This window comes from Microcaecilia unicolor, chromosome 5 (assembly GCF_901765095.1).
Source record: "Microcaecilia unicolor chromosome 5, aMicUni1.1, whole genome shotgun sequence".
In the NCBI taxonomy this organism is placed as follows: domain Eukaryota; kingdom Metazoa; phylum Chordata; class Amphibia; order Gymnophiona; family Siphonopidae; genus Microcaecilia; species Microcaecilia unicolor.
The window spans coordinates 115,021,609-115,039,999 of NC_044035.1; the positions used below are offsets into that span (position 1 = coordinate 115,021,609).

Sequence of the window (18,391 nt, forward strand, 5' to 3'; positions counted from 1 at the left end):
TCTTCCTTCTAAATAAAAAATATGATTGTGAAAGTGAAACCATTCTGGCAATTTCCTTCCACAGTCTAGCGGCTTGAACAGTTATCTACTTCTCAAAAAGCAATAGTCTTCTTTTGCTTTTGACTGAAGGGAAGGTGAAAAAATTAACACTATCGCATCTCCTGATTCTAAAAGGGGCTGTGAAGCAAGTGGGCAAGAAGATAACTAAGAACCAAGCCATGTAATAATTTAAAAAGAAAACAGGCTAATTTAAAAAACTACTCTAGCTTCGATTAGTAGCCAATGAAGTTTAGCATAGAATGGGGAGACACTATCAAATTTAGATAGACCAAAGATTAATCGTATCTTTGTATTTTGCATGGTCTAGAGCCTTCTTAATAAGCCCTTTGTGCAACCCAGATATACTGAGTTACAACAGTCAAGATGTGACAGTAATAACGCATGAACTAGGTGCTTATATTGGTCTACTTTGAAAAATTTTTGAATGGTGCACAATTTTCTTATTAAAAAGAAACATTTCTTGATTTAGTGTGTTGACTTGTGTTTCCAAGGAGATAGGATATTAGAAGTTCAGATAGATAGATCTAACAACCGGAGAGAACTTGTGTTCAACTTGATTAATAGTAATAGTCTTGGAAATTTGTCCTGAATTGGTAGTAAAACATAAAAATTTGTTTTATCAGTATTAAGTTTTAGACTATGGGCACACATCCATTTATCTAATAAATCACTACAATATTGAACCCTAGGAATGTCGGTATTAAAAATTGATTGTTTCAGGGTCAGCACAGAAATATCAGCATAGATATAATGAAGGAAACTATTTCTATCTAGCAATGAGCCTAAAGATCACAGAAAAACATTAAACAGTACCAGTGAAAGTGGAAAGCCCTTCAGCACTCTACATTGATTATTCCAATTGAAAGATAAACCAGCATACAATTTAACCCTATATGATCTACTGGAGAAAAAGCCTCTAAACCAACTCAGGACATTACCCATGATTCCCATGACTTCAAGATTTTATAAAAGAAGAGTGTGGTCCACTAAATAGAAGGCCAAAGATAAATCAAATTCGAGTAAGTGCACTTTTCTCTTCACTCAACAGTGCTCGAATGTGGTCCAAAAGAGCACAGAACTGTTTCCATACTAAAAAAGGCACAAAATCCTGATCGAGAAATAGAAAGGATATCATGCATGTCGAGGTATTGAACATACTGTAATGCCACCATACCTTCCATTAGTTTTGTGAAAAATGGAATTGAAGCCACTGGCCTATAATTGGACACTAAAAATTTAGATGATCTTGAATCCTTTAATATTGCTGTAATAATTATTTCAGACAAATTATCAGGAAAATTTCCAAGAAACAATTGGGACTCAATCCATGAGTATAAGTTAGCATGAAACACTGGCGGAGCCATTTTCATAAGGTATGGAGGACAGATATCTATCTACAATGAGAAGAAACTTTTCCATAGCATCACACAGATCAGTCCAGAGACTTATGGGTTATGTCCCCCTACCAGAGGTGGAGATAGAGAATGTCTGAGATCTGCTATCCATAGTCCTGTGCAGCAGTCCTTATCTCAGTATTCTCTCTATCTAGCAGGTGGATGGTCATAACGGTGCAGCTCTGGATTGATTGGCTCCTAACCTGGTCCCCCCGGGTTTGGTTGAGGTGTCCCGGTCCTGGGACTGTGATGCACACCTGGTGGTGCTAGGTCCCTTCCTTCCTCCCCGTCACCCCTTCTCTGCCTGCCCGATTACCTTCCTATTTAGCTCCAGCTGACTCTCCTTCTTTAAAAAAAAAAAAAAAAACCTGTACTGTTGAGCGTTCAAAAAAAAAAAGGCAGGGCTGAGAGCAGGATCATCCTGCAGAGGTGAGCTGGTTCCACTGATTGCCGGACGTATGAAGGGGCTGAGTTTTAGAGGTTTCTCGAGGGTAAGTACCTCTGGAGGATGGCGGCACCAGCTGAAATGGCAAAACATTGCTCCTGGAGCAGGAGCCAGAGAGCAGCATCGTGTGTCTGTACTGCCTGCCTGAGATGGCACAGGTTTTAGAATTATATTGGAGGCAGGAGAGTGCCTGGCACTATTATTTGGTTCTCCACTGCTATGGTATCAACAATACTGAGATAAGGACTGATAACAGGACCATGTATAGCAGATCTCAGACGTTCTCTCTTTCTCTGCCTGCTGGTAGGGGGACATAACCCACAAGTGTCTAGAATGGGATCCTGAAGGCCATTCCACCCCTTAGGGTCCTTTCCCAGATGGTGTTGGGAGAGTGGGCATCCTCAGGGCACAAGGCTGTTGGGTAAGCTTTATCCATCGCAGTTGTGACCTAGAAGACAACAATCCCTGTGGAAGGGGCACTTCCTTGAAAGATGTCTATAACAGGATGTCAAGTAGCTTTTTGGGGAGGATTTGGAGAAGCATGGTTCAAACAACTGATAGTCAGTGAACATTGCAGGCCATACCAACAAGGACAGAGGTGCCAGTTTGTGGACTAACCTGCAGGAAGCCACTACAGGCTGGGATAGTACCTTTGGTGGTGCACAGCATACAGCCTTTCTAAGCTGGTAGTGCATGTGCAACATCCTGCACTATATGCCCATGAAATGTTTATATGAACATATATATATATATATATATATATATACACACACACACACACCAGGGGCGTAGCCAGACTTCGGCAGGAGGGGGGGTCCAGAGCCCGAGGTGAGGGGGCACATTTTAGCCCCCCCCCCAACGGTGCCACCACCATCACCAACTTTGACCCCACCCCCGCCGCCGACCCTCTCGACCCAACCCTCCCCCGCTGTCGCCGTCGCCTGCCTTTGCTGACGGGGACCCCAACCCCCGCCAGCCGAGGTCCTCCTCTTCCTTCGTTGTACATGCAGGACATCAGACTCAGAAACAGAACGAAGGAAGAAGAGGACCTCGGCTGGCAGGGGTAAGGGTTCCCCGCCAGCAAAGCTAGCAGATAGCGGGTTGGCGGCAGGAGGGGGGGGTCGAGAGGTTCGTCGGCAGGGGGTCCAGGGCCAAATCTACGGGGGCCCAGGCCCCTGTGGCCCCACGTAGCTACACCCCTGACACACACACACTTATTTTCACCTCTGATCTCTGGCAAAATCAACTTTCTGTTTTCTAGTAGTTTTGGGTTCTTTTTGTTGTTTTGTTTTGTTTTTTAATTTAAAAAGTTTATACACATTTTGGCATTACAGAAATGTCAATATGAGAAAACTGTTCTTTGTCCTCTGTACCTCTCGGCTTTGATTCTCTTGATTACTGCCTCTCACTTCCTTGCTCTTCCCATAGGTCCATCGTTCTGCGCAGGATGTGCAGCCTAATGGGGACGGTGTTCTTGCTGCGCTGTGTTACGATGTTTGTGACATCACTTTCTGTGCCAGGCCAGCATCTGCAATGTTCTGGCAAGGTATGCTTTTTGATTCCCTACCTGCTTTAAACATCTCTCTGAGATTGCTTAGGATACAGCATTTATGGGAACAGAGTTAGTAATAGTTGCAGTACATTTTAAAGGAGAGTAAAATAAATTCAGCAAATTCTGGATGTGCTGCCTTCAAATAAATTCCTAAAGTACAGTATATGCTGTACTGTATGTATGTACTGTAGCTGAAAAAACAAAAAAAAACAGTGGATCAGTGAGGATTTGCACTGCTACCATTGCTTCTAAAAGAACGTAATGTTCTTATGGGTTGTGTTGCAGTAGAGTCTGAAGATCCCTCGGTATACATACAAGTATTTAAAAAAAAAAAAAAAAAAACCAAAACTGAATAATGATAAGTTGGGTTGGATCCAGATTGTTATAAGGAAGAAGACTTATTTCTGAAGATAGATTATCCTTTAAATGAATGTTTGTTTGGGACATTATACTATTTGATGTACATTAAATCCCCACATTGAACACAGATACGGCCTATCAATTGGAGATTTCTGTAATTGATAGCAGATGATTCTAAGAGTGTATCTCTCATATTTTTTTGGATAGCAATACGTTTACGTTTGGTCTCTACACTATATTGGCAAACAAATACATTTGGGAGTGGTGAAGAGAACTCATCTGGTTATAAATAACTGGTTAAAACAGAAACAGAGAAGAGTACACTGCAGGACCCATGTAGTCTACCCATTCTTAGTATAATACTGCAGAGTTTACCTGGTCTCCAGTGTTACCTTTTATCCAAGAAAATAAACTTTGGTAGTCCAGGGAGTTCGTGTTTTGTTAGCTTCCTATAACTAAAGTTGTGAGTTTCTTGAGAGGTGTAGCTAGGTTTTGATGTCTGGGGGGAGCAGTCTTTTGTAAAATAGGCACCAGAAGGGTAGGCAGGCCATAGCATCCCACAGTAGAGAAGAAACAACTAGGCATTCTTAGAAAAGACAAGACACTGCTAACATGACTCAAGCCTAGGGGACATTGGTGGCTGCTGTGGAGTCTCATTGGGATTAGCACATCTTCCAAGGCTCTGACTCTCCTATAAAGGAACAACCAAACAGGAACTTTTCTGACCTTTTACACTATACTGCCAAGTGGCAGCCAAGTGCAAACACTAATACAAATATTTTTTGCACTTGTAGCCTATATTAGCATAGCAAGATTTTGGCATTTGTGTACTGTGAAGTGGAATTTCATACAATAGGCAGCAGTTAGGAAAATGCTGAGGTGGATTTAGTGACAGTAATGGTACAGTACTGAATCTGAATGCACAAACATACAGGTTAATAAATACAAAACAAATATACACGCTGATATGTTTTTACTGAAGTAACTTAAGACTCTTTAATCAACTTGCAAGTTTTGTATTATGCCTCTTAAAACAGAGAGAAAAACTGAAGTTAAATAAAGTTGAATTCAACTAAATGCAGAAAATCCAGCATAAAGTAGCAATTATGAGCTGAATATTCAAAGGATTTATGCTGTTTACTGAGAGTTATGCCCATCTCTGGGTATTTTGATTGCCTTGTTCTCCCCTCCCATTTTTCCTTTTGCCTAGTTTTCTTTTCACCAGTCTATCCTTGGTACAACTGTGATAGAATGCATAGATATCTTTTCCCTCAGTAACAGCAACACAAAACCACTCTACTGCCAGATACTGTGAAGCATCAGAAAAATCTGCAAATAAGCTACTCAAACTATATAGCAAACAGAATCTATGGATAGCAGACCTGCAACGTTATCAGTTGGGGCTGGAGGCAGCGGTTATTTTTTATTTTATTTTTTTTTTGGGGGGGGGGGGATGGGGAAGCAGAAATAGGGACTAGTTATGGGGATTTCAAAAACCTGACTTTCAAGATTGCTGGTCTTCCCAGCTTGCAGGCACTGATGGTTTTAAAGGAAACACAATCTTCCTTTCTACACCAAATCTTTTTTGGCAACACCCCTCCCACCTCTAGTCCCCCATCAAGAAGGTTGAAGAAAACAGGAGACGGGATGACATCAAAAAGTTGAAGCCAATTAAGTTATTCTATGTTTCCCCCTTCCCCACTTAGCCATCATCTAGTACATTCAAAACAAAGCAAGCAAACCTGTGAGCTGCTGCATCCTTGTCGTTCTTTATTGTTGATAGCATTTTTATTTAATCTCACTTATATTTTCAAATATGTTGCCTCGTGCAGCATATTGATGTAGACCGAGGAAGTATTGGTTTCATTGGTTAGAGTACTTATTTTACTTTAAACCATTGTGTCATTTGGAAGGGCTGGCTATAGGGACTCCCCCTGTATTGGTGCAGAGATATTTTCACCTAGTTTAGGGTCTCCAAAACAGACATCAGATGCAGATGTGATTCCATGTGCCCCAATGAAAGGAGAGTTTAATTTTGCTTCCATTTAATTTCAGTATATTCCATCTTTATAACACCAGGTTTCCCAAAGGCAGATTACAGAAACAGTTAAGATGAACAGTTAAGATCAAGAAACAGAATATTTTGACAGAAAAAGCTGTCAAATAAGTAAAAAAGAAAACAAAATCCCGCCTCCACCTTTTAAGGCACTGCCTAATGCCTATCCAACTGGAACAGCTTTAGACTTTTACAGATGTACCACGTGTTTATTTTTAATAATCTTTTGCTATTGCTTTAGCATTTGCTATTGTTTTGGGTAAACTAAAGTCTGTATAATGGTCAGCATAGGAACAACCCAACTCCTGTTTTCTTCAACCTCCTTGTCCTGTTCTGTGTCGGGGACTGGTCGGGTGGTAGCTTCTGCAAGTGCCGCAGAGGTGGAACCCACCCAATTCCATGATCCCCAGCAATCCACTGAGTCAGCAAGCCAAAGCACACACAGCACGCACCATGGAAATGGTCCCTTACCTTATCCCTACTACAGCCAAGGCGCCAGCAGCCAAAGAAGAAAGAACAGCTGCCAGGAGAAAGTGGAGAATGTCGTCGAGAGAGCTCACCTCAGCTGCAGCGGCCTTGTGTAGTAAGTTACTTTACTACCACAACGGCTGCAGCTGATCTCTCTGGACAACGTTCTCCTCTTGGCTTCAAGCTGTGCAGCAGCGCAGCGTGGAGACAGGAGACTGGGAGTGTGCGGGCAGCGGCTGGCTGACAAGCAGAAAGCAGGTGACGCTGACCATCAGCAGCAAGGCATGATCCAGCACATTCTGGTTTTGGCAGTGGCTCCACGTGCAAGCAGGAAGACAGCAGCGAATGCTCATAGGCGGCACCGTGTGCAAGCACCGCAGGAACTAAGGTGGCAACGCATGCGCATAGGCGCCTTTTTTGACAACTCTATTTGGGGGGGAGCAACCACTCCCCCTGCGCCCCCCCTAGCTATGCTACTGTTTCTTTGTGTGTATGTGTGTGTACACATGGGTCTCTATAAGTGTGTATTACATTTGCCCATGATATTTATAGATATTCATAGCTGTCATCAGGTAACGGGGTACCATTCCAAGAGTGCATTGTGTTGTATCAGATTGTTCTTTTTCCTTCATTTCTTTAGAGTTAAAACAGTTTTTGGAGTAAGATAGTAACTTCTTTATCCTAACTGCTGGTGCCATCTAGTGGTGATGGAGAGCACCTGCATTAGTTTCTTACTGATTTCATAGAAAAGAAAATAAGATGATACCTTTTTTATTGGACTAACTTAATACATATTTTTGATCAGCTTTCGAATGTGGCCCTTCTTCATCAGAGCAGAAATAAGCAAATTTTGATAACAGCCTATATAAGTGAAACATCATAGTATTTCAGTGACAGTCTGAAAGAATGAGGGAGGGGGGTGGGTTAGATGAGAAACAGAGAGGACTGAGAGGATGAGGGAAAGGGAGATATGCATGGTGATCAGAGGGTGACAGAGCAGTGGAATTTCATGGTTTATAATGGGCTGGAAAACCCAGATCTTAAGTCCTGTCTGGTGGGTGTCAAAATATTTAATCATTTTGACTTCAAAGGTCTTGCGTTCCTGTATTGTTTTAAAGTTTCCTTTTAGTATTCCAACCATAAAATCATTGGTACAGTATTCTGGTTTTATAAAGTGCTGTCCCACAGAGGTAACATCCTGGTTGGCACTGGCATTTTTCATATGATATCTATATAAATTAAATCTCTTCTTCAGCAACTGGCTTGTTTCTCCAATATATCACCCTTCACATTTTTTACACTGGATGACATATACTACATTGGAAGATGAGCATGTGAAGGATTCCTTTATGTTGAATATTTTTCCTTTGTGAATGACTATGGGGTCTTCTGAAATGTTTTGGCATAGTTTGCAGGGATGTGTGCCATTCTCTTCTTTTTGGGTCTCTGTTTGGTAAAACTGAGGAAAATCATAAGAGATCTGCAGCCACTACTCCAGGAGGATGAATTACTGAAAGAGATATTCCCATCCCCACCAGTGCTGGCCTTCAGACAGCCACCCAATTTAAAACACAAGCTAGTGAAAAGCAACCAGAAAAATAGAGCTGCATTGGAGTCTTCTTACAGATCCTGAATCACTTCCTCTAACATTGAGGATTCTCCTTTTTGATGACATTATGAGATATTAGTACATAATCCATACTTATAGACCCCTGACGCAGGCGGTTTCACTGAAACACGGACCATGTTGGGTTTGTTTAATAAACTATTGAATTGACGCCCCCACTCTTGAAGGCTCCATGTGCTTTTTGTCTTTTTGTTCTGGTTTGAGGGTACTTTGGACTCTCTCATGTTTCCAATAATTTATGTTCATTCAGTCATCACATTGAGTTTTGATGGTGTGAATTATGGCATATTTGTTCATGTTCTGTGTGCGGGCCCATTAGGGATAGTACTGACATTTTTGCCCACTCCTGTTGTATGCTGTTGACTTGTTTTGATATTGTAAGTTTTTACTATTGCAGTAAAATAAATGTCATATAACCATATTACATTTTAATGAAGGATCAGTATGTTTTCAAATTCTTATGTAGCTTTGAAGGTTTGGTTTCTTTATTTGGAATGCTGGTGATGAAACAAATATTTGAACACACAAAAAATAACTCTCCATAACAATAAGAATAGGTAATGGTTGATTCAAATCTAAGATCGTAAGGTAGTAATAAATTCATCAGAAGCATAGGCATAAATCCTCTCTTCCCTTTTCCTCCTGCCCCCCAGCAGAGTTTAATCCATCCTACATTTGCCAGCAAGGACACTTAGTCCCACCAGCTGAAATGGTCCACTGCCCGAGCCCCCTCCTGTGCTTCCTGAGCAGCGAATAAGTTGGTGACGTGCTTCAGCTGCTGACACTGGCTTTCTCGTGCATGCTTAGTGTAATTCCACGGGTACCACAATTTTTGAGGGGTCCTAAGCAACTGGTATGGATCTAGTTTTTCTCCCATGTTATTGGGCACTAACTTATTCATTATACCTTGCTTTTCATGAACTGCACTTTCACATTTACAATATAAACTATATTCCACCAGTGATCTTTGTTCAAAGTAGTAGATTTCCATTTATTATCAGAAAATCTAGGAGATAATCCTCATGTTTCAGAAGGGGAGCTTTGAGACCCGTTGATTTCCACATTATTGCCTTATATGTTAGAGGCTCCTGCATATTCAAGATCTGACAAATGTTTCCCCAAACTTCACATACCTTTAGAAATCAGGGGTTCTCAACCCAGTCCTTGGGATACACTTCCCACTCAAGTTTTCAGCATACCCAGAATGAATATGCGTGAGATACATTTGCATATAGTGGAGGTAGTGCATGCAAAATTCTCATGCATATTCACTGTGGCTATCCTGAAGAACTGACTGACTAGGTGTGTCCTGAGGACAACCCCCCCTATGCAAAAAATGTAAATAGTTGCATAAACACCACTTCCCCTAGTACTCTCTTGCCCCTCGCCTTGCTTGTTTTGTATTTTCCACTCAGTTTTTGTGCCTTTTCTGTGCTTATGACTCCTGACTGACACAGATGTGCACATTTGATTGCACTGGAAAAGATACCCAAGAATAGTACCCATGGTACAGGAACGCCTAGAAATCCCATTTTTTTTGTTGATCTTCATAAAACCCCTAAATAGCTGGAAATAAATTCCTAAATTTATGTTGTTGATTCGGTTTACTATACTGCTTCTCATTCAACCAAGTCGAAAAGCTTTACAATAAAAATAAAATATAAATAATTCATAAACACCTAAGTATAGAAGCCATTTATAATATAGTCACCCAACCAGCTAGCTTAAATGATGTTTTTAATATCATTGTCAGTAGGAGTTGTCCTCTGTAAAAATACTGCTTTATGGAACTGTTAATTTGATGTGACTTTCCATTTCTCTGTGGTTAATACTGAGCATCAAAGAGGCTTAGATTATCCTAAACACTTAGAAGGCCCTAATTATAGGAGTTTGGACATTTAGCTTCTAACAGGAAAATAGTCCCGATTGCAAAGATTCATGTTAAGTAGAGTAGTTAACCAACGTTCATTAAGGGAAATAACACGCTATATCTGCCTCTTAATGTTATGGTAAAATTGTGCATGATTTTACCAGAATACATGCAAAAATCTTATGCAAATTCAGTGGGTGCCATTTTGAACCCAGAATAGCAAGTAGTGGGAGTGACTGGGGATTGTTTCTACCCCATTCCACTGGACCACCAAGGATTGCTTCAGATAGACCTGGGGAGGTCATTCAGGAAGGTAGGGGACCTTGGATTAAGATTTGGAAGGGTACCTGCAGGGAACTGTGGTGCTGCTTTTATATAGCTCCATCCCCATTAAGAAAGACTGCTCTGGGAGCATAGAGCTAGGCGTTAGTATTCCAATGCTCCTGAGAACCAGAATAACGCAGCTTATAAGATTGATTGCATATTGTGGAGGTCATTTACCACAGGAGTTTAGAACCAGAATAACGCTGCATAAGAGGTTGATTTCATATTGTGGTGTTCATTTACCAAAGGAGTTTATTAACCTGCAGTGCTGAGTTAGTGCACGAGTGATTTCCATGATAAATGCCATATTTTACCACAGCTTAGTAATTCTCCCCCATCCCCTAAATGCCTGGTACCCCTATACTGAAGAAAACTCTCCTCTTAAACTTTCATTAGAAAGCCAGAAATGATGATTTGATAGATCAAACCTCCAAAGAGTCCAGTTAGGCAGAATAAAAAACATATCATGGAGAAAAAGCCTCATGCAGTTCCAGCTTGGATGTACTTTACAATAGATAGCTAGCAAATACCCAAAACTGTGGTAAATTGAATATTACTCTTTCTCTTTCAGGTATATGACAACTTCTGGGCAAAACTGCAGCGAGCTTTTGCAATTTGGAGTGGCTTTGGAATGACACTAACTGGTGTTCACACATGCGGAGATTACATGTTCAGTGGTCACACAGTTGTCCTAACTATGCTGAATTTCTTTGTTACAGAATGTAAGTTAACATTGGCAAAACGTAGCACTAAGGCCTTAAGTCTGTCAGTGTTTGAGCATAGAGAGTTGCACGGGGACAGAAATCCAATCCATCCCCGCTGGAATCTAACCCGGCCCCATAGGCGGTCGGTGGCCAAACTGTTTTGGGAGGCTAAAGGGGGCGGGGTTAGGGGTGGGGCCAGGGGTGGAGCTTACATCCATAATTGTCTAACACAGAAAAAAAATTAGTAAAAATAAAATAGACAATACCATTTATTAAATTTAGATATTAGATATGTATCATATGACAAAGAATAAAGTGGTTGCTCAAAGCATATACTAACCACAATCGCTCAACTGCAAAACACTATGCACAAATTTGTGCAAAAACACACTCGGAACCTTACTGTACCATAAATATTACACTGGGCAGACCCTAATACACCAATATACCACCCATACAGATAACATCACAGACCGTCAACAATATGAAATAAGGGATCATATCATAATTCTCATGTATAGCCACAAAACATCCTTTTAGGGTGGATAGTATTCACAATGAGCTCCTTTTATTAACGACCAGATAGAGAACAGTTTTCAAATTTCAATTTTGGCACAGTATGTCTTCACAAAAAAAATATAAGAAAACCAATGGACTGCATTAGGGGCTTATAGCCCATTTAGTTATATTTAAACAAAAGAGATCTGCATGAAACAAAATATTTATTTTTTATTTTGACTTATAATATAAAACCTGTCTCAGAGTCAGCACCTCTTCTGAAATCCAACGTGCGGCGTGCCACAATTTCCTTTTGAATTTGATAGTAAGTCTGGGAACACTAGTATTCAAGCTCAGACAGCCACTGGGTGGATAGTATTCACAATGAGCTTCTTTTAATAACGACCATTTCAAATTTCAATTTTGGCACAGTATAAGTCATCACAAACAAAATATAAGAAAACCAATGGACTGCATTAGGGGCTTACAGCCCATTTAACTATGTTTAAACAAAAGAGATCTGCATGAAAGAAAATATTTTTTTTTTTATTTTGACTTAACATAGTAACATAGTAACATAGTAGATGACGGCAGAAAAAGACCTGCATGGTCCATCTAGTCTGCCCAAGATAACTCATATCTTGAATTCGTACCTGTCTTTTTCAGGGCACAGACCGTATAAGTCTGCCCAGTAGTATTTCCCGCCTCCCAACCACCAGTCCCGTCTCCCATCACCGGCTCTGATACAGACCGTATAAGTCTGCCCTCCCCTATCCTAGCCTCCCAACCACCAACCCCTCTTCCCCCACCTGCTCCGCCACCCAATTTCAGCTAAGCTTCTGAGGATCCATTCCTGCTGCACAGGATTCCTTTATGCATATCCCACGCATGTTTGAATTCCGTTACCGTTTTCATCTCCACCACCTCCCGCGGGAGGGCATTCCAAGCATCCAACACCCTCTCCGTGAAAAAATACTTCCTGACATCTTTTTTGAGTCTGCCCCCTTCAATCTCATTTCATGTCCTCTCGTTCTACCGCCTTCCCATCTCCGGAAAAGATTTTTTTGCGGATTAATACCTTTCAAGTATTTGAACGTCTGTATCATATCACCCCTGTTCCTCCTTTCCTCCAGGGTATACATGTTCAGGTCAGCAAGTCTTTGGTCATATGTCTTGGAACGCAAATGCCATACCATTCTCGTAGCTTTTCTTTGCACCGCTTCCATTTTTTTAACATCCTTCACAAGGTATGGCCTCCAAAACTGAACACAATACTCCAGGTGGGGCCTTACCAACGACTTGTACAGGGGCATCAACACTTCCTTTCTTCTGCTGATCACACCTCTCTCTATACAGCCTAGCAACCTTCTCACTACGGCCACCGCCCTGTCACACTGTTTCGTCGCCTTCAGATCCTCGGATACTATCACCCCAAGATCCCTCTCCCCCTCAGTACCTATCAGACTCTCCCCGCCTAACACATACGTCTCTCGTGGGTTTCTACTCCCTAAATGCATCACTTTGCATTTCTTCGCATTGAATTTTAATTGCCAAACCTCAGACCATTCTTCTAGCTTCCTCAGATCCCTTTTCATGCTTTCCACTCCCTCCCGGGCGTCCACTCTGTTGCAAATCTTAGTATCATCCGCAAATAGGCAAACTTTACCTTCTAACCCTTCGGCAATGTCACTCACAAATATATTGAACAGAATCGGCCCCAGCACCGATCCCTGAGGCACTCCGCTACTCACCTTTCCCTCCTCCGAGCGAACTCCATTTACCACCACCCTCTGTCGTCTGTCCATCAACCAGTTCCTAATCCAGTTCACCACTTCGGGAGCTATCTTCAGCCCATCTAGTTTATTTAAGAGCCTCCTGTGAGGAACCGTGTCAAAAGCTTTGCTAAAATCTAAGTAGATTACGTCTATAGCACGTCTATGATTCAATTCTCCAGTTACCCAATCAAAGAATTCAATGAGATTCGTTTGGCACGATTTCCCTCTGGTAAAACCATGTTGTCTCGGATCTTGCAGCTTGTTGGCTTCTAGGAAATTCACTATCCTTTCCTTCAGCATGGCTTCCATTACTTTTCCAATAACCGAAGTGAGGCTTACCGGCCTGTAGTTTCCAGCTTCTTCCCTATCACCACTTTTGTGAAGAGGTACCACCTCCGCCGTTCTCCAGTCCCTCGGAACCTCTCCCGTCTCCAAGGATTTATTAAACAAATCTTTAAGAGGACCCGCCAGGACCTCTCTGAGCTCCCTCAATATTCTGGGGTGGATCCCATCCGGTCCCATGGCTTTGTCCACCTTTAGCTTTCCAAGTTGTTGATATAAAACTAAACCTGCCTCAGAGTCAGCACCTCTCCTCCTGAAACCCAACGTATGTGCGGCGTGCCACAATTTCCTTCTGGTCTGGGAAAGTATTACAGCCACTCTTAGCCAGAGCCCAGCCTTCCCTGACGGTGACGTGACGGGTTTCGCCCACGCATTCCCGGCGCTTTTGCTGAACAGGAAGTTGCATGATGCATCAAATGACGAGAGCCCTGGTAGGGAAGGCTGAGTCGCAGGCGCTGAAGCAGATGAGATTGCTATCTAATCGATCGCTACTGGTAGCGTAGCGATCAAGGGAGCAGTGGAGCACTCAGCAGGACTCGATGCCAGCCCGGAAGTGAGTCACACAGCCCGTGTGGGGGAGGGAGAGAGCGAGGAGAAACCGCAGGGTGCTGCAGAAAAGAGAGCGGACCGGCTGGGGAGACTTAGCCTCCCCAAGCCTCTTATACCAGGCGCTTATGCCCGGCCCCATCCGTCCCCGTGGGGAATCTAACCTGTCCCCACAAGAATTTAATGGTACATTAAAAAAAAAATTCCTGTCTGCTCTCTGAGTTCGAGCCGCAGGACTGCAGACAAGGAAGGAACGGAAGTTGGAACACACTGGAGCACACATGTAAGACTTCTCTGATTCACTGGCACTGTGTGCTAAGAGATTGCCAAATGCACACACCAGTGGGTTAGGTGACATCTGATGCCCGTGCCTATGTCAGAGCTGAGGTCTGCGCATCAGCCCGGGAGCAGAGAGGATTAATAGTAACATAGTAAATGACATCAGATAAAAACCAGAACGGTCCATCCAGTCTGCCCAATAGACATAATCATTAACAATTCATGATTACATCAACAATGAATGTGATATTATATACTTGATTATAGTCTTTCTATGGTGTTTCTGGGACATTGACCATAGAAGTCCGCCTGGCCCTATCCTTATATTCCAACTGTTAGTGTTGCACTCGAAGACCACTCCAGCCTATTTATCTTCTCATTTGCTGGACACAGACCGTAAAAGTCTGTCCAGCACTGCCCTCATGTTCCAGCCACTAAAATTGCTGTCTAAGCCCTTTTCAGCCCATCTTAAACCAGATATCCATATATGAGACACAGACCGTGCAGGTCTCCCAGTATCGGCCCTAGTTCATCACAACTAGAGTCGCCATCTATGTGTCACACACATGCAGTCATTTAAGTTTAGTTGTTTTTATAACTTCCATTTTCTAATTAGAGATCCTCTATGTTTATACCATGCCTTTTTGAATTTCATCACCATTTGTATCTCTACCACCTCCTTAATGGAGACTTTCCGCATCTGTGCTGTTAAAGCAAGGAGGAGGAGACAGAACTCAAAGAACTTGGTACTCGGTAGGTGAGAAGCTGGGGCAAGTGCAGCATACACTTCCACGGGAACCCTGCAGGAACTGCTTCCATCCCCACAGAACTGCTTCTGCCCCTGCGGGAGTCCGGCGGGTTCCGCGGGATTCCCACAAACTCCGTTCCCGTGCAAGTCTCTAGTTGAGCACCACAGACTGAAGGCGATACTGTAAACACATGCATTTAAAAGTAGAAGCAATTCATCCTGCAGCTGTTTTTTTTTTCTGTTTTTTTTTACCATGATTGAAGGCACTGTGTTTATATTTGATAATATATTAGTATGTGTTCAATAAAGTGTGTGTATAGTACCACAGTATACATAAGGATAAAGTGTTCATACACAGGTGATAGTAATACCTGCTGGCTGACCAAAAATCAGTACGAGAAATGACCCTTGAGGAAGTCCTGTTAGGATTTCACATCATCAGTGTTTCTCAAGCCAGTTCTAGAATATCCTCTTAGCTAGTCTGGTTTCCAGGATACTGCAGTGGAAATGGATGAGATTTGCATGCACTGCCTCCATTGCATTCAAATGTATCTCATCAATATTCATTGTGGTTATCCTGAAAACCAGATTGGATAGGAGGGTATTTTAGGGCTGGCTTGAGAAGTGCTATATCATACAACTTGTCTTCTAAATCAGCAGAGTTTGAGGAAAAAGAAAGTGAGGAATGCCGGAGTTGTCTAAGCATAATGGTTTCTTGGCTATTTGTCTTACTTATATGGATATTGTCCATCTGGTGAGAGCCTATGTAAAGGGGTGCTCGTTGGTAAGATTAGTGATACAAGGTTTCTAATCTACCTGTAATATAAATAGTAAGAGACAAATTTTTTTCAGAATTATTTTTGGGTTCCTTATATAGACCCTGGTGTACTAAGCTGGTATGTGGCAAGGTTCAGTTCTTAAAATTTTTGTAAGCAAATATTGCTGAAGGTCTGTCCGGTAAAGTTTGCTTCTTCATGGATGATAATAAAATCTGCAACAGGGTAGACACCCCTGATGGTGTGGATATCATGAGGAAAGATTTAGCGAAGCTAGAGGAATGGTCTGGAATTAGGTGGCTAACATTTGATGTTAAAAATTGCAGGGTCATGCATTTGGGTTGCAAAAAACTGAGGGAATGGTACTGTTTAAGGGGTGAAGAACTTTTGTGCACTTGGATGTGATCGTATGTGATTATCTTAAGGTGGCCAAACAGAGAAAGCAATGGTGAATACTAGAGGGATGCTTGCATGCATAGGGAAAGGAATGGCCAGTATGAAAAAGGAAGTGGTGATGCTCCTGTATAAGACTCTGGTGAGACCTCATTTAGAATATTGTGTACAATTCTGGAGACCTCACCTTCAAAAAGATATAAACAGGATGAAGTCGGTCCAGAGGGCAGCTACTAAAATGGTCAGTGGTCTTTGTCATATAGCATGTAGGGACAGACTTAAATATCTCAATATGTATACTTTGGAAGAAAGACGGGAGAGGGGAGATATGATAGACTTTTAAATACCTATGTGGCATAAACACACAGGAGGCAGGTCTCTTTCAGTTGGAAGAAAGCTCTGGAACGAGGGGGCATAAGATAGGTGAAAAGGGATGGACTCAGAAGTAACCTGAGGAAATAGGTATTCGCAGAAATGGTAGTGAATTCATGGAATGACCTTCCGGTGGAAGTGGTGGCGATGAAAATATCTGAATTCAAGAAAGCTTGGGGGACAAGTACTGTAAATAGGATCTCTAAGGGAGTGATAGGGAGAATAGATGGCATGGATGGGCAGACTGGATAGGCCATATTGTCTTTATCTGCCTACATTTTTCTCTCTGTCTCTGAAATGAGAAAGGATTGTAGAGACTCTGTAGAAGAGGATAAATAGATTGAAAAGAGACATGCATGATCATTTTTTAAATGTTCTTTTACAGATACCCCAAGAAGTTGGAACTTCTTGCACACCTTGTCTTGGGTCCTAAATTTGTTTGGAATCTTCTTCATTCTAGCTGCACATGAACATTACTCTATTGATGTCTTCATTGCCTTTTATATCACCACCAGACTCTTTCTGTATTATCACACTTTGGCTAATACACGAGCATATCAACAGAGCCGTAGAGCACGGATTTGGTTTCCAATGTTTTCCTTCTTTGAATGTAATGTGAATGGCCCAGTGCCAAATGAGTACTGTTGGCCTTTCTCAAGACCTATGATTATGAAAAGTTTAATTGGATAAGGGGTCCCAGATTTCATTAAAATTGGTATTCACTGCATTGACCCACTTGCTTCATAGGTAAATAAATGACATTTTCTCTACTTTTTGTCTCCTTGCTGTTTAGATTCTGTACTAACAAATTTGTGCTTTCTGTCCCTGCCGTAGTTAAAAATTAAATTTCAAATAGATGCTTTTCTTAGTTCTAGATCTATGAGATTCCAACATGGAAGTTACTTCCTTTGCAAATCACTTGTATTACTGCTTTGGTGCAGGGTGTATAATGCAGAAGTAGTATACAGTAACCTGATTATTACATTTCAGGCCCTGCTGACCTTTTCTGAAACATTGAAGGTGCATGATAAGCATATTGTTACTAAAATGTTCTAAAAGTTTCTCGTGTTCTGTAAAAATAATTACAGTAGTCAACTTTAGGAGTTACCATTTAATATCTGATTTGGTAAATGTAACACACTAATGTAAGAAATTTTCACTCATACACCCTCCATTGCCATGCATCCTCTTTTTACCTCCTGCCCTCCCCATTGCATCCAATGGCACGGGAATGTGGGGTGCTGCTCTCTAGAAAAGAACTGGCTGAAAGATTTATTTGATGTAGGAGTGAAAATTAGTGCACTGTCACAGTCCCCCCTCCCCAAATGACAATCCCATCGCCACCTGTTTTGAATAGGAGAGCTTTGGGACCTGCATGGATCAGTCAGCTGGAGCTCACAGGTGAGGGTGAGGGCAACCACAGTTGACTGAAATTCAAAAATAACACACAGCTTATCAGCATGTAGTTGATGTTTGAGGGCTGAATAAAAACGGTTCTTTTTGGATACATTACTTTGCAAAGAGCAGTGTAAGTATGTTTATATACTAATTGCTAAGTGTATTACTGAGGATAGCAAACATGGCAACCACTTGCACTTACTAACTATTAGTATCAACTACTGCAACTTAATTCAGGCTTCATACCTTGTACTCCAGGCACTGAGTTCATAAATATGTCTGGTTTTCAGGATAACCAAAATGTGTATCTTATCCATAGCCTATCTTCACTCAGTTTAGGTCTATCTGATCCTCTTTGTGCTCCTCCCCAGCTGCACTGCTTTATGCTGGGCCCCCCACAACCA

At 41.8% G+C, this 18,391-nt stretch overlaps 1 protein-coding gene across 6 annotated transcripts in view; it reads left to right on the plus strand.

Moving 5' to 3' along the window:
* The window catches only part of SAMD8 (sterile alpha motif domain containing 8), a 130,610-nt gene extending 113,250 nt beyond the window's left edge, over positions 1-17,360 (plus strand). For all 6 annotated transcript variants that reach the window (XM_030203227.1, XM_030203223.1, XM_030203224.1 and 3 more), the window contains 3 exons: positions 3,328-3,445; positions 10,728-10,878; positions 16,975-17,360. In XM_030203227.1, the coding sequence (XP_030059087.1) occupies positions 3,328-3,445; positions 10,728-10,878; positions 16,975-17,279 (574 nt within the window). In that variant the 3' untranslated portion in view covers positions 17,280-17,360. The remainder of the gene's footprint in view (positions 1-3,327; positions 3,446-10,727; positions 10,879-16,974) is intronic.
* The last annotated feature ends 1,031 nt before the right edge of the window (positions 17,361-18,391 follow it).